Genomic DNA, 27,293 nt, shown 5'->3' on the forward strand with positions numbered 1-27,293 from the left:
TGTTCTTCCCCGTTAAAGTGGCTGTGAAACACTCCACAAAATGCAAATGCAGATCCTCCTGCTCCTTGCCTGACAGCAGCTTACAAAACTGATGGGGAATCTCTTCGTAGCTCTGCTTTATTTTATTCCCCCCAGGCATCCAGGTGAGTCTATCTTTCTCTAGGAAAGATAAGAATTCCTGCCTGCCTTTTAAAAATCCAGCTTAGGGAGAAACAGCCAGCACCACCAAAGCCCCTGTAGTGTTGGAACCCAGGACATCCCTCTGGCTGTCCTGAGCAGCCAAGACCCTGCCCAAGACCCTGCCAGGGGCTCAGAGACCCTGGCACAGAGCCCAAGATGCCCCTGTGGCTTTGATTATGACCCGTGGAGCAAGTTACCAACCATACATGAAGATCTGCAAGCCATGACAAATTAAGTAGAATAATAGTGAAGTTATCACGGGGTGGAAAAGTAGATTTTGGGGTTCTGGAATGGGGGTTCAGGAGGCAAGATGGAGGGATCTGGGCGCCTCCAGCCTTTCTCCTTCTTCTTGGCCTCCACCTTCTGCTGTGATGTTGGCACTTACAGATTGGCTTAGAGTAGAAGCTCACTGTCTAACATAGGTGATAGGTATTGGAAAGTAATTGTAAACATTGTACACGTAGTTTTTCGTATAAAGACATAACACTGCCCTGGGGGCAGGCAGAGTGCCTCTGACTGTCTTGCTGAACAGACCTCGGCAGGGCAGGAGAAAGAAATTTATAGATAAGATACAATAACCAACCTTGAGACCGAGAAATGAAGAGCCCTGACTCTTTCTTCAAGCGCCGGGCTGGGAAAAGAGACTTTCAAGCTTTTCTCGAGGACACTCTAAGCAGCAGAGATCCCAGAGCTGTAGTTTGCCTGCCTCCACCTCCCAGAAGAACATGCCACCCACACATCTAGGAGGGACCAAGCCCACCCTTTTTTTTTTTTCAAAGCCAAAGAGGGGTTTTGAAGCAGCAGAGCGATCCCATAGCCCAGATGGCCTTGGAGACCACCACAAGTCCCTTCTCCCTGGCTGTGTATTAAATACAGGAAAGTCAGCCTAAATATAGACATGTTGAAATAAAACACCTCTTTCTAGAGTGAATTAGATAATAATTTTACCCAAGAACTGAAGGAGATTACTTATTGCTGTCTGGTGTCTGCAGAGAGCCACAGTTTCATCTTAATGATGCTCTGGCATTCACACTCCAGCCCTCAGCAAGCACTCACAATTAGCAGAAAAAGGGTGCTTCTTGTGCATTAGTTTCTGTATTTGACTTGAGGAGGCAGATGAATAAAAGTAAATAAATGTGAACTGTTAAACCATGGGACTCAATATGGTTCTGGAAACAGGAGCTGGAAGTTTTAATTGCAGACAGAAAGATTTTGAGATCATTGAGCTCCCCCCCTCCATCATCTGACACTAATGGCTGTGGTTTCCCAAATCAAACCCCAGAATTTACAGCCAGGCTCAGCACCCACTCTGCTCAGATCCTTTTCCACAAGCAGTAATGACCACTAATGAAACAGCCAAAAGCCCAGGTGGCTCTCCTGCAAATGTACATTTCAGAGCCCCAGACCTGATCCTGCAGCTGCCAGCTTCACCCTGGGAAAACCATTAGCAGCTGGCTTCACGTCTAGGAAAAGAAAATGAAATATGTTGCATTTTCACAGCCATCAATCAGCAGATGCAGTGCCAGGAAAGCTTCATAATGATGTAGCTATCACCAACTGATTTTGCAAAAAAAGAAAAAATAAAAGTATTTTTTGGAGGAAAACGTGTGCAAAAAAATTCAACAACAGATGAGCTCAGTGCACACCTGTGTGTGGTGTGATCCCTTCCTTGCTTGGACAGGAGAGGATTGAGGTCAGAAAGCAGCCAGACAGGGCTCACCCTGCTCCCTAAGGATGGCAGCAGGAGGGCACATTTCAGCCTCAGCACCTCCCCATGGAGCCATGGCAGGGGCTCGGCCCCAAGCTCACATGATTAAAGGAGTGTCTTCTCCTGCCCTGCTGAGCTTTCTATTATTCTGTGGAGAAGAGAGTTCTGAGAGCAGAAAACCTTAAAATGAAATAAAGATGGAACTTTAGAGTTGCACAATGATGCAAGTAAGCCCAGAAATAAATTTAAAGAAAAAAAAAAAATCAATGAATAAAATGTCACTTTTGGCGTTTGACTGGGTTTCCTTCTTCTTAATGTTCTGCAAAATGGCTGAAAATTATCAGCAGCATCACTGCTCCTAAGTGTTGTATTTCCAAATGTTTTTTTCTGCTTTTACCCCTTTTTATTATCTTCACTGTTTTCCTGAGAGAGACACTGAAATGCCTGGCATGACTCATGCTGTGAGCAATCCTTCTGTGAGAACGGAATGAGAACAGGCTGATAACAAGGGTGATTTCATTAAAAAGAGCTCAGCCCGGTGCCTGCTTCCAGGGGATGCTATTGAAATTATGCATGCGGAACCCCAGCTCTGTCATATTGGCTCAGCTCATGTTTTCCATGGCACGGGAGAAAGTCCCTTTGTCATTTCAGTGGAAAAAGGTTGGAGATGATTGAGGTAAAGCAGCAGGAGGAGACCAATGTGGTTAAGTCACACGGGCCAACTGCCCATGTATAACACAGTGATGGAGGGGAAAGCAGAGGGCAAACTCAAATTAAGTCAAAAGGACACAGAAGACAAGAGGCTACGCATCTAGGACATGGAGAGGATGCACAGAGAGCTGGTTTGTACAGCAGGCAGAGTGCAGAATTGCCATGCCCTGTATTCAGATATTTCCTGTTAATATTGATGGGAACTCTGCACTCACTAATGCTGGAATGGACAGTCTGTCTAGTGAGCAGGCATGGAGAGAGGCATGTTTAATTAATTTTACAGTCATGGGCAGAAAGGTCAGATGACAGCCTGTGAGTAAAATCCCCAGCAGCCAGATTGGACAAGAGAATTTTAAAAAAAGTACAGGGAAAAAAAAAAGTATTTGAGAGGAAAGCAAGGTCAAGTCTGGACTCACTCTGGTGGTTGTTCACACCTCTCCAACAGAAAATAAGGTCTTAATTTTGCTGCAGGTCACCAGGTAAGAACAGCCTTATTGCAGGAAATCCTGGTCACTTCAGAGACAACATAGTTCACTTTAATTGTTCCCTCTGGGTAGAACAGTGCAGTTACAAGTCACAAAACAGATGCTCACATGAGACCTGGTACCAGCACTGAAGAGAGCAGCACTGCCTGGCACAATCAGACACCCGGCACCCACCTCAGCAGTGGGAATGGCTACAAATGCATGTGTTCACTGAAAATATTCATTTTTCTGTCCTTTTCCTGTGGATAAGCACGGAACAGTGACAGATGGAGGTACAACCCCAGGCAGGAGGGAAAGACCCAACTCCTTCCAAGGCAAGGAAGCATTCAGTGCCCTGAAGAAGCTGACAGGACATACCAGGGCAGCAGCTGGCTATTCCTCATGGCCAGAGATGGTGGAGAAAAAGGGAAAGCAGCCTGAGCAGAGCTGGAATAGGGTTAGCCATGATTTAAGTGGTGAGACACCTTGTGTGGTGATCATTGCTCACAAAACTCCTTCACCCTGAAGAAGCTGACTGTCGCAGACACCTTTTATGAAAAATCCTTTCTTTAGGATTTTTCCTCCTGAGAAGCTGAGAGGCCTCAGGAACAAAATGTAAACAATGGTTATCTGCTGCTGTGGAATGCAACAGGTGCATCTGTGATTGGCCCATGTTGGATGTTTGCAATTAATGGCCAATCACAGTCCAGCTGGCTTGGACAGAGAGTCGGAGACACAAACTTTCGTTATCATTCTTTCTTATTCTATTCTTAGCTAGCCTTCTGATGAAATCCTTTTTTCTATTCTTTTAGTATAGTTTTAATATAATATATATCATAAAATAATAAAGCAAGCCTTCTGAACCATGTAGTCAGATCCTGGTCTCTTCCCTCATCCTGGGACCCTGTGAACACGGTCACATGCTGACAGGACACTACCAGGGCAGAGCAAATATTTCCCCTTCCATCTATCAACACACCAAGCTACAGTGGGAATTCTCACAAACCAGGAAACCCCAAATGTGCAGCTGCAACCCCAAATTGCACCTCTGCAATTTGCTCCTGGTGCCTGTAAAAGATGATCCAGCCCCTGTGGCACCACCAAGCCCCGATTTCTGGAGGACCTGTGGTTCCTGCAGCTCCCAGGACAGATGACAGAGCAGTGAGCCAGCATTTCATGTCACTCTTATTGTGAGCATGTGGCTTTGATGCATGCATTGCTCAAAGTAGCAAAACCCATCTTGGAAATGCCATTTATTTCCAGACAGTATAATAAAGAAGAAAAAAGCCTAACTGGGTACTTAATTTGCAGTCATTAATTTACTTTCATGGCCTTTGTAGGGTGAAGGCAAAATAATATCAATGTTGAAGGCAAAGGAGAGTAGTGCAGAGCCATTAACAGGGAAAAAGAGCAGGTAATAGAAAGGGAACATAAATGCATTCAAAATCTTTTTTTTTTTGCTTCGTTTTTCTCAGAGCCATTTCATTACAATCAGATATTTAGCAGTTTATTTCAAGACCTTAATAAGAACACAAGGCACAAAAATGAGAGAAAGAGCTAAAAATGGGCATACCACCATGAGTAAAAATAAAATCATTAGAAACAAAAGTTGCCTTCAAAAATGAACACAGAACTTCTGACATCCAAAGGGCAAAATCAGAGGCAAAAATTCAGTGCTTAACGAGAAAAAGTAAAAAAAATGATGGTTTGAGATGCTACAAACCAGCCAGACTGCCTTCCATGCAGGTTCCTCCTAATGATTTGCAACTTGCAGAGTTATTAGGAAAATTAAGACTGGAATTTGTTACTGAGCACAGTGCACAGAAAACACAGCAACCCATTAGACCTGTGCACATGGATTTGAGAGGCCACAGCTGGACTACTGTGACTCATTTTGATCATCCTGCAGAAATAAAGCTGGGCAAATTAGAGGCAGTTCAGAAAGTGAGCTGCAATGCTAACGAGGGACCTAGAAATGTGACCTGAAAGGAAAGTGAAAAGGAAATGGGCTTACCTCAGAGAAGGGAGCACTGGAAGGGGCTGTGGTTGTTCTTGTTACATGTGGAGCAGGGAGACAACAGCTGGGTATGGCCACAGGTGGTGGAGAAAGAGGGAGAGCAGCCTGAGCAGGGCTGGAACAGGGTTAGCCATGATTTAAGTGCTGAGACACCTTGTCTGGTGATCATTGCTCACAAAACTCCTTCCCCTGGGACTGGAAGGGGGCAGGCAAACCCCACAGGTGCATGGCTTAGCAACCTTAAATCCTGTCTCAGAAAATAGGGAAATAGGGGAAAAGCTGGTGTGGATTATTAAGAGCCAATTGCAGCATGAGAGCCAGCTCTTTTCTTGCAGCATTACTGGTTTAGTAAGAGGCAAGTGTGAGGTGTGGGGTATCCTGCCTTCACCGGCATCTCCAGGACAAGGAGTTAATTGTTTTTGTTAATTTGTAATTGCAGAGACAGGGAAATGGGGCTGAGGTCCCATCTGCTGAGGTGTCTGACCCCTGAACCCAGAGCTGCCCACAGCAGAGCAAGCAGAGCTGCTCTTCCCTTTCATGAAAAGCACAGAGGCTTTTTTTCCACTCTTTCACACTGCAATGAAACAAATTCTTTTGAAATGTTTAGTAAAAGCACATAGAAAGAGAGGGAAAGGGAGAAAAATCCTTTTCTCCTCCCCTTTCCCCACATCCACAACCCCCTAGTAGCCATCAGCCCAGGAGACAGTGACATTAATTTGGGAACTTTTGCTCAGGCAGACCCAGAGCAGAGCCCAAGCCCCTCATTTTGTGTTTTCTCATGTGCTTTGATTATGCCAAAGTGCAGAGCTTTCTCCCTTTTCTTTTCTCCCTTTGTGCCCTCCAGCAATTCTGTACTAAAAATCACACAACAAGAACTTCAGTGGAGGAACACGTTCTGTGAAAACCTCAGCTGTGCCGAGCCAACGTTTTCCAACAGAGGGGAAAAAAAAAAAAAAAAATTTCCATCAGAAAGCTCACAGCCTGTTCCAACACCAAGATTCCAGAGGCAGCCAACTTTAAGTGCCTCGTAATTCTGCATATCAGGGTCGCCAGTCAGGCACCCAGAAAACAAGGAGCACAGGAGTAATGATCACCCCTGACACGGCTGGAGTGACTTATCCAGCACGACACAGCCCTCGTGGCAGCCCTATCCATCACCTCCCCGGGCCAGCATTCCTGGAGTCATTTTTTCCCTCCAAAACATCAATACTAGCTAACATTTTTTTAAACACTGCCATCCATTTCAGTCAATCTTATTCTTCATAATTCCGGTTTCTTTCTGTTGGGAAATTGGAGTGTATTTCACAGTGTGAAGTGTCAGGAGAACAACTGCGTCAAGGAACAACATCCTTTCCCCTGCCACTTACATTTGTTTGCTCTAGCAAGATGTACACGGTCACCCCAGCAAGAGATTAACTGTTCTGATGCACCACCACAGCCTGAGCACCTCCTAGACATACTAAAACCCTCAACATTCAAAACCTCTGCATGAGCAGAAATCAGATTTTTAGGTGGTTTGATCTTGCTGCCCAGCCTTCTGCTGCTTTTTTCCTTCCTTCACGACATTGGATCATTTAGATAAAATCTTAATGGTGAAGCTGCTGCTTGGCTGGGTTCTCCATGCCATTGCCTTGGCCTATTTATATGCAATAATCTCCCCAAGAGCTTATACTTTTCACTTTTATCAGGCAAAAAGCATGCTGCAATTAACATATAGTATCTCACTCTAGTTACTTGCTACTGAATCCAAATACTCAGGGGCAAGCTGTTAGCAGGGAGAGAGTAAAACAAGCACAGAAAATCCATGACAAGCCCTGAACAGACAGGGGTGTGAAGAAGCCCCCCCTTGTTGTTGAGCAGCAGGGGAATGCTTGGAGTCCTCTCCTCAGAGGGACCTGCAGATATTCCCATGAGGAGCACAGCTCCAGCACTGGGAGCTGCTCAGAGAGATGACTCCTTTGCCAAAACAACCCAAAAAAACGCGAAACGACCCCGAACAAGCTCTCTGCTGAGAGCACACACCCAGCAATTGAGCATCCCTGAAGTTCACAGAGTTATCTCGTGCGTGACAATCCCTGGGGATGCTGTTGGATGCAGGGACAGTCAATGACCTTCCCTGGTCCTTTCCTGCCCTGTTTGCTTTGACCTCCCATTGCAGTGCCCAGGTGTCCCGTGGCTCCTGGCTGCTCAGCCTGGAGCTCAGGACAGCAGGTACAGGCATCCTGTCCCCAGAGCATCCCTCTCTTTCTCCTGCTGGCAAGGTTTTGCCTTGTGGACAGGGATTTTCCCCCTCTCAGTGTAAGAGGTGCTAACTCAGCTGTAGTGTTAATTTTACATGGGCCACAAGTGATTAATTGGATTATTCTATTTAATCTTGACATTGTTTTTTAACAGGTCCAACTTCTGCTTGATCTGGCAGAAAAACAACTCCTATTTTAGTTACTTTAAATATAATAACTATATAATATAGTGGTTATGCACCTGTCTTTTAAAAAGGGTGAAAAACAGTCTCCTCTGCATATTTCATGTGCACACTCATATGATGGCATGTCAGTTCTTTACATCCCACTCTCAAAGAAAGGAGATTTAGCTTAATGACTATTTGCAGAGGCTTTTGCAAAGAGCTGGGCTGCCATTTCTCATGTAATCACAGCCAAAATAACCTGCTGTTGTGAGGAATCTTGGAAAGGACTTTGGTGATGTGAAAATACTGCAAATCATTATTGCAAATAAGATTTAATCTGCATAAAAATCTATGTCATTCTTGGCATGCACCCACAAGGTCTGTCTCCTAAGAAAAGGTTTGCCTTGAAAGAGAAAAGGGAATTTGTCCTGCCTTAGAAGAGGATTTTAAATGATGGGACACGTTCCAAGAATAGGTCTGAGAAGAAAATATGGAGACCCCAACCCTATGATCAGAGTGATAATGTTTTTTGGTCCCTGATTAAAGGGAAAAAATCCACTTTGATGTGCTCTCTGCAGCCAGGAATCATGATGAATAAGCAACAAATACCAAGAAATGAGCTTGAGAGAAACACAGAAATTAACCGGGGCTTGTGGCCACTGGAGTCAGGCCTGCCCGGCCTCGCCATGGCAGTGACTGAGACCCCAGTAGCAGGTCAATCAACACATTTCCATTGGGACCATGAAGAACTGCAACCCAAAAGGTCCAAAATGATGGTAAGAGCAGCTGTCTCTCAGGATGGATGAAAACTGTGGTGCTGTTGAAGAAATATGTAAAAATCTTGCAGGAGTATCTAGGGGAGGCATTCCTTTAGGTGCTTGTACTGTATGGGAGATAAATTACAATTAGACATCCTTGCTTGAGGTGATTTGCATTTTGGACCTGGCTGTCTCACAGACAGAATTTAAAAAAAAAATTAGAAAAAAAAAAAAAGAGCTCATCCTAAAGCATTTCATGTGAATGAAGGAAATGGAGATCAGGAAAACAAAACCACAGGGATAATTCTCCTTGGAGCAAACCCAACACTGTGAGTGCCCTTGGGAGAGTGTTTTGGGTTAACAAGGGGTTCAAATGGCACCAGTGACACTTTTCCCCACATCAGCAAGATCTACCATAATTTCATTTTGAATCTGACAAGCTATTTAGCCTAGAGAAAAAGAGCTATATTTTTCTGAAAGTTTAATTTTTTTTTTCCTTTCGATGTCTTTGCAAACAAAATGCCTCAATGCCTCCTGCTTACAAAATGTTTAATTTTAGGCTGAAGAGGGGTTTAGCTTGAATTTCAATACTATCAATCATTCTCTGTGATTTTAAAGATTTTATTTCTCTGGGAAAATTGGAAAGATTTTACTTCAAATGGGAAAAAGTAACTTTTCCTCAGTGGACCAGTGATTTGCAAATCATCTGCACACTAAATCTTCTGTATGCTGGTAACATCTGTTCAACAGTTGCCTTTTTTCAAAATTTACAGCAGCACACCATGATAGCCATGTCTTTCTGTCCCTCCTACATGCAATCCTTCACTCTCTGCTTTGCTCTGGGAGCTGTCTGTGCTTATATTATTGCAGCAGAAAAATGCAGAGCATTAGCATCTGTTAATCCTTTTATACCTCAAGCCTTCACATGTTTGTCCCACTCTGCTTTTCATTGTGCCTTCATGCCTCTGGAATAGCCTCAAAATTCCAGATACAGCAAAATAACCCATGAGTGTATCCTGGCCCTGTGGTGCTGCTGGGGGGCTGTTTTAGAATTAAGATAATTCAGTGGTTTAAGTGTGTTTGCTGGATCCCTAGGAGCAAACTTTTACCCCACTTTGCAGTATTTAGCCATTCAGATGTCATTAATATCAAGCCAAGCTGCTGGATCTACATGTTCTGTGAGGGAATAACCTAGATTTGAGTGCCTTGCTTTGCAGCAGACATTTATTTCAGCATACAATAGAAAGGATGAAATGGAACTTGACTTTAGCCCAGAGTGTTCCTGTGGCATGGCAGAGGAGCAATGAGAGGCTGAGGAATATCTAGCAGAGATCTTCACAGTAAATTTGGACCCTGGATTTCCTTCCACACCACATTTTAAAGCCTTTGTGGGTTAAAAATAGAATCCTAGAGTAGCCTGAATTGGAAGGGACCCACAAGGGTCATGGAGGGAGAGCTGAGAGATCATCACAGAGAGCTGCAGTCCGTGGCAAAAAAGGGCAAGCTTGCTTAAGCGGCATGGGGTGAGAATGGGAGTCCAGCAAGGAGGCATTTTTGTATTAGACCTGCAGGTTTTCTTCAAGAAAATATGCATTTTATAAGCAGAATTGAATATGCATCAGTGAAAAGAAAAACTCAAAGAGAAGAAAAACTCAAAGAAAGAAAAACTCAAAGAAGAGAAACAGCATTGGAAGTTGCCAAAGTTAGAGCATTCTAATTTATATTTATATTTGAATAGTTAACAATATTACAGAAAGGAGAGTGGTTTCAGTGGGAGGGGATCTGCCATGAAGCAGCCAAATGCTCAGGCCATTGCCCCAGCACATGGCAGTCATGGTTTGAGGTCAGGGAAAATCAGCCAGCTCCAAATCTGCCCATGAAGCTCAAACCCAGCAGAAAATGTCCCCAAGTCACCCTGCCCCTCTCACCTGGTTTTTTGCCTTCTGCTGGTCCTGTTCTGCTGCCTGTGCCCCAAACACACCCAGAGCCTCTCAGAGCATTCCTGCTGCTTGCAAGCAGCATTTATTCAACTCATTTCACTATCAGGGCTAAAGTGGGGCCCTCATTGCTGAAAGCAAAAGATGGGCATCATGGGGGATAATAAAAGAGAAGGGGCTCTTGAAGTCACCTGTGGGCGAGTGTGAGAGGTGTAAGGGCTGCACCACCACCACTCCTCAGTCTGTCACAGGCAAAGCCCTCCTTGCTCATGGGCTGGCAGGTGAGTTACCCAAACCCCAGGGTCAAAATCATCATCCCATTTCTGTGCTACCCCACTCGCCCTGGGGGTGCAGTGGGAGAGGCAGCAGCCACTCCTGCACAGGGAACCACAGCCACTCCCTGCACTATTTGCAGCTGTAGGTTCACACTGCAGCTTTCAAAGTGGCATTTGAAGTTTTAGGGGCGTCTAAACCTTCTCTGAACAGGGTTAATTGTAGAAAACTACAGAAAGATTGCTGCCAGGACTTCCAGGCTAAGGCTTAGCTATGTGTGGCTGTGCAGGGTATCAGCAGATGCCAGACAGGTCTACCTGTACAAACCCTCTGCTCTCCAACCAGCTCCTGGAATAGAATCACAGAATCACAAAATCACAACTTCATTAAGAGGAAAAAACCTCTAAGATGGTTGAGTTCAACCTCTGGCCAAACACCACCTTTTCAACTAGACCAGAGCACTGTGTGCCACATCCAGTCAATTCCTGAACACCTCCAGGGATGGTGACTCCACCACTTCCCTGGGAAGTCCATTCCAATGCTTAACAACCTTTTCAGTGAATAATGTTTCTGATTTCCAGCCTGAACCTCCCCTGGCACAGCTTGAGGTTACATCCTTTTGTCATAAAACAACTCATAAAACACAAAATGACCAAAGCCTGACACTCACCAGGTTTCACATAATCAAATTTTACAAGTTTCAAAAGCAACTCAGCAATGACTGCAAATTGCTAAAGAATAAAGTAGCAAATGATAAATTGATTGCCTGCTGGTTCTTTGTGCATTAATTTGTGTTATGGCTTTCCAATCTGAAATTGCTTGACTAGATTTTTGCTGATTGTTTTTTATTTTTAGCTCAAATTGCAAAAGAAATGACTGTGGTAACCTGACTGCATCAAGTCTAATGAAGAATTGATCAATTGTCATATTGTAGGGTTTTTCTGAGCACTGGTTACTGGCCTATCTTCTCAGGATGAAAATTACAGTTATTAGCCAATTACCAACTAAGAATGTAAAACTGAGTCTTGTTTTGATGACAGAAAGATGGAAGAAAACCTGAAATGCTGCCTGTCTGCCTTGTTTACCCAGGGATGGAGATGCACAGATAACATTTTCAGTTGAATTATTCCCTAGCAAAAGAACTGAGGTCTGGTTGCCTCCCCTTTCAGTTCAGTAATGCTATTTTTTAAAGCATGCATTTCACTAAAAGGTATAACTTTATTTCATAATCTAAAAGCATGTTCTGGCTGTTATCAGGCAAGAAGGAGGTGGAAGAGTAGAATGAAAAGCTCAGCATGGAAATGGCTCCACAGAAATAAAAAATTGCTAGGATTCATCTCATCTGGTGAGAAGAAACCGTACTGCATTGTCAGTGTCTGAGGAGCAGAGTGGTTCCCATTGAGAATACTCCATCTGGCAATCTGATTTTCCTTTATTTTCTTTCTAAAGAACACAAAGTGCCAGTGCTATACCTCCTGTAAGAAACACCACGTAGACCATGGTGGAAGAAATCCCCATCCCATTCCAACCCATCCCTGCATGGGAAACCCTCCCACAGCCCCATCAGCCACTGAGGGACAGGGCTCATTTCTGCTCATTTCCTCTCTTCTGGGGACACAGGCATGTTTTTTAAGACAGCAGAAGCTTTAAAACACACCAACCTACACTGTGATCAAAGTTAATTCAGTGTAAATGAGAAGAAATCAGTAGGTTTGCCTTCTGCACGGCTGATCCTGATCAGAGCACAGCTGCCAATAATGTGCACCATATGGGGCAGCAATTGTCTCCTGTTTGTTCCTGTGCCTCCCTAATCCCCTGTGAACGTGCAGATCTGTACCTGCAGCTCTGGCTGCATGGCCACAGAAAGGCAATGGGCTTTACATATATATAATTATGGAGATGCTTTTCCTTGTTGTGGTAATTGCATCCTAAAAGGTTGCACAGGTAGCAGCTGTAAATGTGGTGAAGACTCAGCTGATACCAGCTGGGCTGCATTTTCTTTTACATCAAAAAGCACCTTATAGCTGAAGGCTTTATAAGTTCCTGAAACCTTGCTATTTTTATTGATGGTCCTACTCCTCCTGGAAAATAAGCAGAGATCTGTGGAGCAACCAAAGCATAGATGACCCTAAATAAAATAAAAGGAAAGTCAGTGCCTGTTGGAGCTGAGAAATAAATTCAACTAAATAAAAATAGCAAATACATTTATCTGGAGGTTTTTGTATATAGGAGCTGAAAGCCTTGCTGTTTCATGGTGTGAGTAGGCATTACCAGACCTCTGCCAGGTGCTACAGACACAACCAGGTGTGTGAGATTCCATGATGCCCAGGGAAAATGCTGTCTGGAACTTATACAGTCCTGTTTCCATGGGAGGAAGGCACTGATTTCTTTTAGGTTTGAAGATACCATGCCTATATACACCCAATCAGCGCCTTTCAAATGTTGGAGAAACAAACAGTGAGGATTGCTGATAAATTTGGATTTTAGAAATCTATTAGGCTTAATGTCGCAATTCCACGGCTGGGAGTACACAGCTTTATCTTATCACAGTGGCCAGGCAGGCTGCTGGCTATTTCTAGCTCATGACCTTTTATTTCAATATTTTTTAAATCCATCCAGCGTGCTATAATGCATGAGAAGAACTTTTTGCATCCACAGCAGGAGCTGCTATGTGCTCGAGCCTGTTTCATATCAACTCTCTCCAAGTTTCACACAGCCCACAAATGGATGGAGGACGGGGTCAAAGAAAACCTAAATTTTAGTGGAGAGATCCTTCCAGGCTGGTGCAGTAGCTGGGAAGTGGAGCATGTCTGTGTGCATTACTGCAGCACTGTAACAAACACAGCCTTACTCCAAAGGCAAGAGGGAACCCAGCCATTCATCCTAAATGTCAGAGCCCTGACAGAAAAGCCCATTATAAACACGTGAGGAGCTGAAGCCAGTGAATGGGATGAATAACAGCAATGAATAATAGCAAAACAATAGCAGGAAAAATTGCCTGGTCACCCTGCATCCAACAGGAGCTGAATCACACCCAGGACACACAGCAGACCCGGAATTTGGCAGCACTGAGAGCTGCCTGCACTCAGAGTCCCTTATCTGCTCACCAGCCTCTGCTGGAAGCACTGACAGCAAGGGAGTGCTGACACTTTCCCCAGCATAATATCATCCACCTACAGCACTGCATTGAGGAAGTGCAGGAAAATGTGGCCAAAATTCAGCATTATCCGTGGGGGCAGTCTGGAAAAATGTGAGGCTGGCGAATGGTAATTAGCCAGTGTCATAGCTGGGGCATAGAAACACCTCCAGCTCTCCATGGAAATCAAATTTCCATCTGAATAGAGCCCAGTGGCTTCTAAAATCAAAACCTGTGAGTTTGTTTTTGTTGCTTCTATTTAGGAAAGCTAAATTTGTGACTGCATGCTCAGCTGAGATTAGGAGGTACGAAAGACCCTTTTCCTTTGATTTCACTTTTTCATTCTGAAGGATGAGAGCAAAATAGACCAATCAATAACAATAATTATAATTTTCTTTTTATTGATTTTTATTGAGAAGCCCTTAAAGGCATCATGATTAACTTAGAGATAACTTGAGGAAATTTATGAGGCTTTGAATTCTGCTGTGACACAGCAATAGTAAGTGATTTCTATATTCAGATTCTCAGCCTTCCTGGCTTTAGGACGGAGCCAGAATGAGTGAGGAAGAGATTTGGGCAAATATAATAGAGCTATTGACACAATTTGGCTTTGCTGTTTTTCCTAACTGGCACATTTAATAAATGAGGCTGCATTTTGTAAAGCAGGTGTAGTGGCTTCACCTGGCCTTGTACAACTGCCCATTGCTTTTTATCCATGTGACATTTCCTGTCCTTTTTGTGTCCACCACATTATCCATGAGCAATTTCCATACTGATGAGAGATGCCAGACGGTGATTCTTGGAGATTGAAGCATTTTAAAGGAAAACTATTCTGGTGGACACTTGGCTCATTTGCTTCAGTTGGCCACACATGCATTGTCCCTGAAAATAAAAATTTCCTTCATCTGCTCTATTTATAGAGCACTGAAGAAAGTGTTGTCCATCCCATCTGCTGTGACAGTTCTCCAAAATCCACTGTAACCTGCCAGGAAGATACTCAGACTTTGCTCCTACTCTCCACAGGGACACCTTGTTCTCACCTATTTGATCAGCCCCTCCTGACACTTCCCCTGGCCCCACACAAAATTCTTCTCTGCCTGTCCCTGCATCCTCCTGTGTGAGCTGTGTGCAGTTCATTATTCTGCAAATTATTCAGGGGATACACAAACCAGAAGAATATGTCACATAATCGATTCCTCCTTTCTAAACCACCAGTTAAAAATAGAAATGCAAGGCAAGATAAGAGATAGGAGCGTGAATAAATAATTGTTTGCTCTGGAGCTGAGCATTGGCCCTTGGTTTGTCAATAGTTTATTGCTTTACTCCACAGCAGACCAGGATGACAAGTGACCTTGTTCCCAGACAAATGAAATTCAGATGCATTATAAAGCAACACCTTCAGATTGTAGGTTTTTTGTTTTGTTTTGTTTTTTTCTCAGATCTGCCTGTTATTCAGTACAAATAACATGTCATATTCTTTTCAGCAGGTGCTCAGCCTCTTGCCTCTTCCTGGGTCAAAATTTCTATAATTACATTCATTTTGCACAATGGCTCATTTATCTCTATCAGTTTTGCCTTATGAATGCTTTGTGACTTGTTCAAGACCTGGCCATTACGAGTGTGTGTGTTTGTACAATGGGCTTCCTTATCAATTCAGTTCAGTAGGAGGTTCCTCTGCTTCTGAAATCTCTGAAAATAGCTTTATTTATTAGCTATCAAGGTTTTTTAATACAGTTATTATGTTTTATCTACCAGAGGGGCACTCATGGTTCAAGCATTTTAATGCAGCAATCGCTGTCACATTGACAACAAATTCCTGCCTCTGAATATCATTAAGAATGAAAATTTTTGTCATCAGCAGGCAGAATAATTGAAGCAAAAATCTTGAAAGTATTGGTGAAATAAGGGCAGGAACTTTTATCTTTAATAAACTGTCAGGTGTTCCTTAGCTACAAATATCTACTAATAGGTGTTTGTTCACCTGGGATGTGCAACCATCAAAAGGAATTTTTAAATGTTGTCAAATGGGCTGGATTCTTCTTTTATTTAGTATATACCATTAAGAGCTTGGAAAGAATTTCCCTTTCCCGACATCTGCCTTTCCTTCTCTACACAACCTCTCTTTCAATGTGTGGTAAATGACAATTTGGGGAAGTGATGGCACTGACATGCTGAAAGCTTCAGAAACTCTTCCCTGAGCTTTTCTACGTCACTGAAATCCAGCCCCTGAGCATGGAAGTGGCTCGTGATTAAAATGTTTCCTTTCGTTTCTAAAACAGAACTATAAGAAAGGGAACACATCCTTTGTCTGCAGTTAATTTGGAGTTATGGCTTATTAGCCTCAGCATTTCAGAATGATTTTTCCAAATGAAAATATTTCATAATTTTCCCGTGAAGAGAAAGTCAAACACAACAGAAAAGGTTCTGTTCCACTGTGGACTATAAGAAACAAAAAGCAGAAATGTGAAAATCTGCCACAGAGGGAGGGACCTCAAAAATTTACTGTATGTCATACAAGTGTCAAAAATACCAGTACTCATGCATAATTTGAAATACATATTTTTTAAAATGTATGTATGCTTACATACATATGCCTACATGTATTTTTGGGCCAAACTCCAGACTGAGTTCCCACAATATGGGAGATGATGGCAAGAAGGAAATCTGCAAGTGGGGACCCATCATTCCTGGTCACAGAGCACTCACAGCCCATTGCCAAATGCTGCTCTTGGTTAGCATTGCCTGCATCAGTCACTGGCTTTTCAATCACCCTCCACACAAAAGTTATTTTACAATTTGTCAGCTATTTCCCAAGGCTTTAGAATGCCCTTTAGATATATTGTGTGGCTTTGCCCAATGCAAACATGCCCCTCAGGCTTGTGGACTATATTTCTTGCAGGGTTTCCTGGCTGCCATCACCTATTGATATTATTTGATTTGCAGCCGCTATTCAAAGCAAACAAACAAAATCTCACAACTTCTTAAACCTTCCTCCACCTAAGCCACTGATATTTACTGGGAGCAAGAGAGACAGGTAAAGCTCTATTACACTTGTACTCATCTGTCTTTAGAAATGAAAGCAAAGGTTTAGCAAGTTATTTCCTTTTGATTTTTCAGCCTGCCACTCTTAAGTTTCCTGGCTTTATCTCTGTTGTGGCTGATGCGTCTTCCCATGGCCATGAGCAGGAAGGACAGACCCTCAGCAAAAAGACCCAAAGCAGCATTTTTCTCACCAATACCTGTGCCCAAAAAGTGTACAGGGACTCAGCTGTTTGCAGAGCATCCAGCTACCAACCTGCTCGAAACAGCAGTGGGTGTTTCAGGTGTTAAATGTGTGGGCAGGGAGGGTATTCCGAAGCAGGGAGTCTCCCAAAGTGATGATGCTCTGTGTTCACCTTTCCAGACTCCTGTTTGGCTGGTCCCTGGTAAGGCCCTGTGGAACCTCACTGCCACCTGGTACAATACTGGCCAGCACAGAGAGGGCTTCCAGGCTGTCCCCAGGACCTGCTGACACCAATATCTCCTCCAGCTGTGGTCACATCGATGTTTCCTTTAGCTGAGAGCCAAACCCCCTGCCCATAGCAGCACATCCAGTTCAGATATTCTCCTCCTGCTCATTTTCCATGGGATATTTCTGGATGCTTCTGCCTTCTGCAGGAGCCTCTCCTCTCCCCAGCGAGCCCACAGGCTGCCCCTCCTTTCCCACACATTAACAGATGACTCTCAACACCCAGGCATTAGCAGCAGCACTCCTCATGGCTTTGATGGAGACAGGCTTTTCCCCAAGCAACCTGCTCCATCACGCCATCAGAGTTACTCAAATGTCATTTTCACTTAGCAGATACAGCAGGTATTATTATCTGTTTGCTTTCAGTGTCAAAAAGGAGCTACTCAGTGTCTCTTTGCCACAACTTTCTGACAAAAAATTGTTAAATTAAAAAAAAAAATAAAAGCTTTTGAGTCTCTAGTAAAGCAAACAAATGTTTATGTCTCAGCAACAGCTCCTTGCCGATATTGAGTTGGTGGTAATTCAAGAAGCAGCTCTTTGCAGGAGACTAAAGCACCAGGTACATCCAGCATTTAATTCCAGCATCTCTGGATAGAGAGCCACAAAATCTCAGTGCAATGTTTAATTTCTTCCTGAAGGAAAGCAGAATGGTCATAATGACCAGCTCCCTAAAAAGCCAGCTTTTTAATTTTTTTCCTTTTTTTTTCATGGGCCCTTTAAATACAATAGTAAGAATAGAGCTGGATTAAATTAAATTTGTTCTCTTAATAAAACAAGTATTTCCTTTTTAAGACAACCTAATCTGCATAGCTCAGAGTAGCACTCATTCCATGCTAGACAAGAATGTGGACATGAAAGGGACAGCTGGGATGTTGTGCACTTCATGGCTGTCCATCCGCTTGACTCCTGCACCTGAATTAAAAAAGAACAGGAAAGTTTCATCTGACTTGAACGTAGCTGCAGCCACCACAAGGTGCAAGTGGGCATCTCTCAAATGATGAACTAACAGGGCTCAGCTGTGCCTTCTTGTTGTTTTCTTTTAAATAACATTTTTATAATAAAGTCTGATTACATTGATACCTTAATTCATTTATTTCTGCAGGAAAGCCAGTGGTAATTAACTTGCAGCACAGCCTGCAATTTGCATGTTAAAGTTTACAATCACCCTGTCACGGGGGCCATAATAAGCACCATTTTACAAGGGGAACTCATTAATTGAGGGTTTGTTTTGCTCGTGGCTTGCTGCAAAACCTGGGTGAGGCTTTTTGTGCCACCAGGGTCTGCTCTGCGTCAGGCAGGGAACAGAATCCGTCAGGCTGGCTCCAGGGCAGCGACAGCAGATCAATTTGCCATCCTGCCTCCTCAGTGACAGCCTGCCAGCCCAGCTAAACCCAAGCACAGGTACATAAACACACTCTGGCAGTGAACTCGGGGTAAAACACACCTTCAGAGGAGGCTGTTTGAGCCAGGGCTCCTTTGGGACCAAACACATGGCTTTTTGTCCCAAATGCTGTTAAATTTACTGGATGAGCACCCCTCTCCTGAGGGACCTTGGAGGTGTCCCCCATGTGCTCCCCTGGCCTCTGCCAGGCCCATCTGCAGCATTCAGCTCCTCTGGTGATGATGTGAGAAAACCTTTTCTAAACTGCTGCAAACAAAACCGTGCAAGGGATGAAAAATAATTAGCCATGTGTCAGTGTCTGATATATTTGCATTGTTTAGACAGAGTAGTTAATCACTGGTAAGACCACAACATGTGGTGTGAATTTGGATTATAGCTAATACATATCAAGCAGAAGGCTATTAGTTACATCTAAAGGCACTATTTGATATTATTACTATTGAGAGAGTGAATGCAATTAATTATATTACAATGTCCTTGCAAGATTCCTGTGGCAATACCGTGCAAAGAGCTGTTTGCTTTTAGATTATTTTCCCTTTTGTTCAGACAGGAGCGAATTCAGGCAAGGAAAAGGCATCAGGAGCCAAGATTCTGTTCCCATCAACACTTCTAAAGCCTTGAGTGGTACTGGAGGGATCAGCAAGGGTCTGCATTTTTTAAGGGGTTTTAAATATAGGGTAAACTTTTCATTTTTGTAAAATAGTTGGTCTGCTGAAATGTCACCTCTTCCCTTGGGCTGGGAATTAGCAAAGGACAGTCTCCATGTGGTCTCCAGAAAGGACTTCTGAGGGAAGGAATTTGATCCCATATTTAATTAGAGGTGCAATATTTCCAAGTGTTCCCTCTCTGAAATGTCTCTTACCTATAGGAAAGAAAAGCTTAGGGCACTTTTTTTTATTTAAAAAGGCAATTGTATTAATTCAGCAGAATTTTGCATTGGAATTGCAATGGCTTTGACAGTTTAGCTCCCTGAAAATTGCAATAAAGCCTTCGTTACGCTACATTTTGTCCCCATTTGTCTTGTGTACCATTGCCTTGCCTTTGGCACAATCAAAATAATCTTTAAAAATACTGCCATAAATGGATTGACTTTGACCTTCTGAGTATCTTGTCAATAAAATAAAAATGATAAATGTGTTTCAGAGTGCCAGTGGCGCAATATTAAAGCGCAGCTACAATCTGAAAAGTGACATTTGAAAAATTAAGTTGTGGGGAGGGGTCTTATTCTCTGTCAGCTGTGCCACATAAATAAGCTCTATTTACAGTGAAAAGAGGTGATTTTGCTAACTGCCAGTTTGTGCAATTCCTGGGGTGTGGCCTCTGCCTCTTACATCATCATTAGCAATTAAAGATTACTGCAGCAAGAAATTAGCTGAGCCGTCTGTTGCTGAGACACGGAGCAGAGCAGCTCCACCTCAGTCCCCTCCTGTGCCCACTCTGCAGCGCTGACGTGGGGAAAAGGGACCCAGCCTCATCAGGGAATGGCTCAGATAACCAAGAAAAGGCCATTTTTGCTCAGCTCTTTGGAGATAAACAACTTCTAACAGAACCACCACAAGGCTTCTTTTTATTAGGTGAGAAGAAAAGAAATGAATAGTCTGTAAAATTCAAGAAATGTATGAAAATAAACAGGACAGGCGAGTAAACAAACACACGTCAAAGGGCAGCAGGTTTGATTCAGCCTTGATGTGCTTGGCTTTATGCCAAGCTCAAGTGAGTCTGACCTGTGGCTTCAATATTTGCAAGCCTAACTTCAGCTGATTTCTCAGAACCCTCTACTGTTGTTTTTATACAATTTCTTTTTTGTTTTGTCTTTTCAACATTTCTTGTTCTGAATCTCCTCAGCACATATTTAAAAGCATGTGAAGAGCACTTTGTACTTGAGCATCAATTTATATCATGATAAAATTGTTCATGCATGTAGTAAATGAAATTAAAACCTCACGTACTTTCAAAGGTCGCAAGGCTTTGGAACCTCAAAACACTACTTAATTTCTGAGGAGGAGACATTCAGATGTTAATCCCTAAAATTAGGCTGAAGTCACTTTAAAAGGTGAAGGTGTTTGGTCCCGATTCAGATATGATGAACATGTAGATAACTAAAATTTTTATGTTACAAAGCTTGCACCTTTATATATTTAAATCTGGATTTGTGTGCCTTGAATATCATCCCAATCCTAAAACGAACTGGAACATAAAAGGATATAGGATTGTCTTTGTTTGAAAAGACAGGTGTCTGCTAAGGAAGGCAGGAGCCTTCCCTCAAATGGAAAATGTAAACCCCCTCCCTCCAAATCATTATAATTTTGAAATTAAGGGTCCCTCAGGCAAAGATATGGGAATAGGAATAGCAGCTCTTTACTAGGAATATTAAAAATACACATACAATAGTACAAAAAAGAAACCAAACCACTGACAGAGTCAGAACATGAACTGTGTGTCAGGGGGTGGCACAGTCCCATCCCACGGTGGCTCAGCCCTCCTGCAGTGCCAGCTGTGCTGCTGCTGGAGCAGGGATCCTGCACAAGGGGGGAGTTTTCCTCTGCAGCTCCAGGGCTGCTGCAGATGGGCCTGGGCTCCCTCTGGCAATGCAGGGCAGCAGAAAGCTGCTCCTCTGGCAATGCAGGGGGCAAAGGCTGCTGTGCTGCTCCAGGCTCAGATTGGATCCAGGTAGGAATGCTTGGCTCCTCCCCTGGGCGCAGCATCTCCCCATGGGATGCTGGAATTGGATCAGCCCTGCAGGGACACTCAGTGGCCATGGACAGCAGAGATCTCCTGGAGGGAGGATTGGCTGTGGGAGAGATAAAGAAAAAACTGCCCCATGGACAGCAGAGAACTGCCCCAGCTCTGACAGATGGCAATAGAACACACACCCCCAGCTAAATCTTTCAACCTGAGATACAGCTCACTGGGAGGAGTCCCTCGCACACCCTAAGAATGGCAACATCAGAAGGCTTGGAAAATCTTAAAAAATCAGGGCCACAATAATTAATAATTAATGGCCCATTAACAGAAGGTATTTCCCGGAGTGAGGATTGGTTGTGGAAGAGATAAAGAAAACCGCCCAATGAACAGAAGATAACTGCCCCACCTCTAACAGATAGGAATACAATACACAACCCCATTTCCAACCTCAGACAAGATTTAAGCAGCTATTAGCAGCGTCCAGAGGAATTAAAGTGATTAACTAATGACTCATTGCCCTCTCCATCCTCCCCAGCTCCCGAGTGCTGGCCGGGGGGACACCGCATCCTCCGCAACCCCCGCAGGAGCACCAGCTTCGACTCCCTGGAGCTGCAGAGGGCGGCCAGCCAGGAGCTGGTGTGTGACCACTCCTTGCCACCGGCATGGTACCGCCTCATGCTCGGCCAGCGGCCCGTGGAAATGCCCACCAGATGTGTCGAGGTCAGCAGAACCCGAGCTCTCCTCTGGGGAGCTGCAATAAACCCTCTGGGTGGGGGGGGTTTCTTGCCCATCCATCTCTGTGCTGTCCTAGGCTGTGCATCCAGTGGGGATAGGGGGGTGTGTCGGAATCCAGGACATTCCTCTGACTGCCCTGGAGGACTCGAGACCCTGGCAGGGAGCTCAGAGACCTTGGCCTGGAGTCAAAGACACCTGTGCCTTCGATTTTAACCCGTGGAAACAATTACCAACTTTGTGCGAGGAGTTACAAACCACAAGAGTTTGAGTGGAATGATAGCTAACTTGTCACAGGGTGAAAAAGAAGAATTTTGGGGATTTAGAATGGGGGTTCAAGAGGCAAGATGGAGGAATCTGGGCATGTCCTCTTCTTCTTCTTCTTCTTCTTCTTCTTCTTCTTCTTCTTCTTCTTCTTCTTCTTCTTCTTCTTCTTCTTCTTCTTCTTCTTCTTCTTCTTCTTCTTCTTCTTCTTCTTCTTCTTCTTCTTCTTCTTCTTCTTCTTCTTCTTCTTCTTCTTCTTCTTCTTCTTCTTCTTCTTCTTCTTCTTCTTCTTCTTCTTCTTCTTCTTCTTCTTGCCCTCCATCTTCTGCTGTGATGGTGGCACTTTTGGATTGGTTTAAAGTGGAGACAAACTGTCTAACATAGGTGATAGGTATTGGAAAATTATTGTAAATAATATACATGTAGTTCTTAGTATAAAAAAGAGAACACCATCCTGAGGGCGGTCAGTGTGCCATGAACCAACCTGCTGGACAGATCTCAGCAAGTCAGAGAAAGAATGTGATAGATAAGAGAAAATAAACAACGTTGGAAATCAGAGCCAAGGAATCTTGACTTCTTTGTAAGTCGCGGGGCTGGGAAAAAAGACTCTTTAATACCTCTGGAGCCATTCCAGCAACACAAAAGCCAAGAGAGATGGTAATGGGAAAAGCACTTGAATGATGATGATGATAATAATAATAATAATTACAAGAATAACAGCCACAACAATAAAACCAACAGCAACAAAACCACCACCACCGTCAAAACCAGCAATACCACTGTCACATGCAAGGACATCAGTCCAGGATCCCCATGGAACACCCAATATTCAGCCAGGCTAGGAAATATTCCAGCATAAAGTCAGGTGTTTGCCAGCTCCACAGAGAGATTTTTAGTAAACCATGTATGTCACCTCAAGCTGTGCTTTTTCCAAGCAACTGTATGGCTTTAAGAATGGATTCTGCAGCCTCACTCTTCTCCCATATAAATTATTATGAGTTAGGGGTTTCTTCTGCTGATGAAATCAGAAGGGAGAAATCAGAAAAAAAATAATATTTAAAGCAATCCTTGGGGAAACTGAAGGAAAAGCTAAAGTTGAATCTCTTTCTGCATTGAATCAATTCTTGCATTCTTTAGTTTCATAAGTATGCTAATGGCTTTGTGCAGCAAAAAACTCTCCACCATTCTCTATAAAAGAGACAAAACAATAATTATCTGGTTTTATCTGTGTTTAATATGTATGACAATAATGTTTGACTTGCAGTCATTGTTGCCAGAGCAACTTGAGCCCCTCACTAAAGTCACTGCCACCTCATATATCCCACCTTCAGGAGGTTAGCATAATTTCAAACACAAAGTTAAACAAAATTATTCAGAAAATAATAAACTAATTACCATAAATTACTTAAAAGATTAAATATTCAACCTAGAGTGCCAGGATCTTTGGTATGAGGTGATTCTACTCCTGCTGGAGAATCCTCTCAAAATTAGCAAAAACATTTTATATCCATTCAAACTGGACCTGTGAACTCATCACAACTGAAGTTTACCTTAATAATTTAACATTTAGTGAAATGTTAAGAGATAGTTGTTATTTCTGTAGAGTTTTTAACACCTTGAATATATAAACTATTAATCTTATTGACATTAATTAAGTGGCAGGCTTATTATTGAAAGATTCATTTCATGGCATCCTCAAATATCCCAATGCACTATGAAGTTTTCCAGGTTGCTCTATAAGTGTACATACATATTCTATAATACTGTTTAATTTTTCATTCTATTTCAGCAATTCTGAGTGTGTAGCAATGCCCAGCTGTATGAGATTGCTTTCTAACAATGCATGCTTTTGTTTCTTTTAATCTCTTCTCTGGAGTTTTTCATTCAGGTTTGTGAAGGTATATTCATTAGTTTAGTTTCTTATCTTGTAACATAATTCTTGCCATTGGTTTCTTCATTATCCTCTGAATGACAGTAAATCTCTGCTTTGCCATGCTGATGAAGGATTACATCTGTTAGATGTCAAAACTGAAAGAATACACTTCTTTTAGATCTTCACCTTCTAAATCTGCCTCTACATTCTATCTCTTCCACTTAATTAAATCATTGTTTGATTTAGTTTTCCATTTAATTTCAGCAAAACCTCTGGAACAAAATAATTTAAATTAATAACTGTGCAGCTTCCACTCCTTAATAAGCAGTTATTATTGGACATTCCAGTCTGGCTGGAGCGAGCTGATTTTAATTAAAAAAGTCAAAGACAAAACCCTGAACAGATAGAAGAGAAAAGAGACCAAATAAAGCCTGACAATACGGCTGCAGAATTAAAAAGTACATTACTCCAGCACCTTGTAAAATATATACCCAGTGATATCGTGTTGATACTGGCCAGATACAATTAGCTGCTTATCAACAGATGAGATTAACTTCTTAATTCAGAGTGCTGGTAGGTAAGGATTCCTGTCACCCAGCTGAGCTCAGGAGGGATTTAAGCCATATTGGAGATTTGGAGCGTGGGGGAGAAGTGTGGGAGGACAAATGGCACATGCTGGGGGACACGAGGGAGGGGAGCTCCCACAGCCTGACTCCTCCAGGCAGCCTGTGCTCTGAGTCTTGCCAGGAAATAAACCTCCACCACAAAAATATGTCCCTGTCTGCACGTTGTGTCACCAGCACAGGGAGTGTTGGATTCAGCAGGTGAGACACATGGGGGGCTGTGAGAGCCCCCCCGTGCAGCCCCTGCCGCAGCTCAGGGGCACAGCAAACTTTGCAATGGAAAACGAGCAGCAGCTCTTAAGGAGCTGCTTCTCATCCACCCATTTAATTAAAAAAGAGGGGAAAAAAGGGAGAAAAGACAGAAGAAAACCCCACAAGCTACAAAGTGAAAAAAAAAGACAGAAAAAAACCCAAAAGCTTTTATGTCAGAGAAAGTGAAAATATTAATTGCATTCCTGAACTTGCCATGCCTTGAATCCAACTGTTGTCCATAAACTTATTCCTCCAGTGGCAAAATGTTTTTGATTGAAGGAGCTTTCCAATTTAGGCTTTGCCTGCTGAATTTCTCAGGGCAGGTAACAAATAATCCTGACCTTCCTCCCTCTATTGCTTAATTTTCTTTCCCCCTGTGCTCCCAAAGGAGGCACAGCAATTACCAGATCCTGGACATGCACTCCTGGCCACAGCCACTTCCCTATCCAAAAATATATTGTAGTAGAAGTCCAATAAAAATTTGCAAATTTTGGATCCTCATGTGCTGAAGCTGCTGCTACAGATCATGGTTTGTTCTTCAAGAACTGCCAAATCTTCTGTGAAAGGCAAAAACACTGAATGAAAAAAAGGTATAGTGAAGCTTTTACTAAGATTAAGGCAGTATATTAAGAAGCAAGAAACAATGCACAGACATGGCCAAACTATAGTAAAATGACCTTCAGAGGAAGAACAAAAGATGGAAAAATTAAAGCTCAACAGAAAATCTATTAAAAATACAGAGAAGTACTTAACAGCCAATTTGGGAAAACATACATCAATTACAGAAATTCCAGCTGAATTCTGAATTCAAATAATACAGAGTATATGCATACACCTGGATACATGTACATATGGGCAAGCCCCGTGGGAGGCACAAACATTAAAAAGAAATGTGAGGGAACATCACACACTAATGTTATTGAAGCTCTGCGCCACAGTCAGATAAAAGATCAATCTGTGGATTACAGCAGAGCAGTGCACGCTGCTGCCTGTAATGCAAATTCAAATGCCACACCACACTCACTGCAAAGCCAGAAATGGGCTGAAAATTCTCTTCTTCCTGTGGAGAAGTTCTACCAGCCCCAGGTGCTTGTCCTCACCAGCAGATGAATGTCTTTTTCTGGAGGGAATGGCATTAAAGGGGAATAATTTCATTTTTTGCACATTAACAATCTCCAGCAACCCCTGGTTCAGACACTTCAGGGTTCAGACACTTCTGGGTTGTTCAATTTTCTTGTGAGGGCAAGAGGAGGGGCAGACACTGATCTCTGCTTTGTGGTGACATTGACAGGACCCGAGGGAATGGCCTGAAACTGTGTCAGGTGAGGTTTAGGTTGGATATTAGGAAAAGGTTCTTTCCCCAGAGGTGGTTGGGCAGTGAACAGGCTCCCCAGGGAAGTGGTCACAGCTCCAAGAACTGCAAGGAGGTGATCCACAGACCCTGACAGAGCTCAGAAGTGTTTGAACAACGCGCTCAGGCACTTGGTGTGACTCTTGGGGTTGTCCTGTGCAGGATTTGGACTTGATGATCCTTGTGGGTCCCTTCCAGCCCCACAGATTCTGTGATTCTGTGATTTAAAGTAATTTCTCTCCCATGAGCCAGCCCCATAACTGCAATTTTTTGGCACACATAATTCTGTATCAAGCTTTTCTACAGGCTACTTATGAATATGAGACTCTGTTTGAGAAATGTCCAATAATACCTGCCTGTGATGGGTTATCAAGATAACTTCCAATGCCTTTCTTCAGAAATTTCATCCTCTAAATGAGCAAAACCCTCTCCAAATCTAAGCATGCTTTGAATTCACGTACAACTGTAAATGGGCATGTGTAAATGGAGGACGTGTTATGCAGTAAGGGTTGGTATTTTCTCAATAGTCTCATTTTTAGCACTATAGGTTTACTTTTTTACATGTATACTAGGATCAAACACAGGTTTAAATGCTAATCTTTGGTGTATAAAACAAGGTCATGTTAAAGCATGGCAAATCTAACCTGCTCATGATGCTTAATATGTCAGCCTCTAGAGGAGATTTAATTTTCCATACTCAGTTTCATTCCCTCCTCTTAAACCTCTTCTAGAACATTTTATACTCACAATCAAAACACAGCACCTCAGCTGCATGCCATTAATTTATTATTTTGTTTCAATTATTATTTTGCTCTGAATCCAGCCCCATTTTGATTTGCAATTGTTCTATGAATTTAAAAGCTAGTGACACCTTCAAGGTATTATTTAATCTGTAATTCTTTCTTGAACACTTAACGTGAATATTCTAAATCATAATGCTAGGTATGAAGAGCCTTTGTTTTTCTTGCTTGTTTTTCAGACATGCAAAACCCTTCTGTAGAAATTACAATTACAG

At 42.9% G+C, this 27,293-nt stretch overlaps 1 protein-coding gene across 1 annotated transcript in view; it reads left to right on the plus strand.

The window, feature by feature from the left end:
- Positions 1-27,293, plus strand: part of LOC106632255 (von Willebrand factor D and EGF domain-containing protein-like) — a 169,765-nt gene that overhangs the window by 17,101 nt on the left and 125,371 nt on the right. The window contains 1 exon segment of the mRNA XM_031057240.1: positions 21,719-21,903. Within this exon segment, the coding sequence (XP_030913100.1) occupies positions 21,719-21,903 (185 nt within the window).

Source organism: Geospiza fortis, unplaced genomic scaffold, assembly GCF_000277835.1.
Source record: "Geospiza fortis unplaced genomic scaffold, GeoFor_1.0 scaffold112, whole genome shotgun sequence".
In the NCBI taxonomy this organism is placed as follows: Eukaryota; Metazoa; Chordata; class Aves; order Passeriformes; family Thraupidae; genus Geospiza; species Geospiza fortis.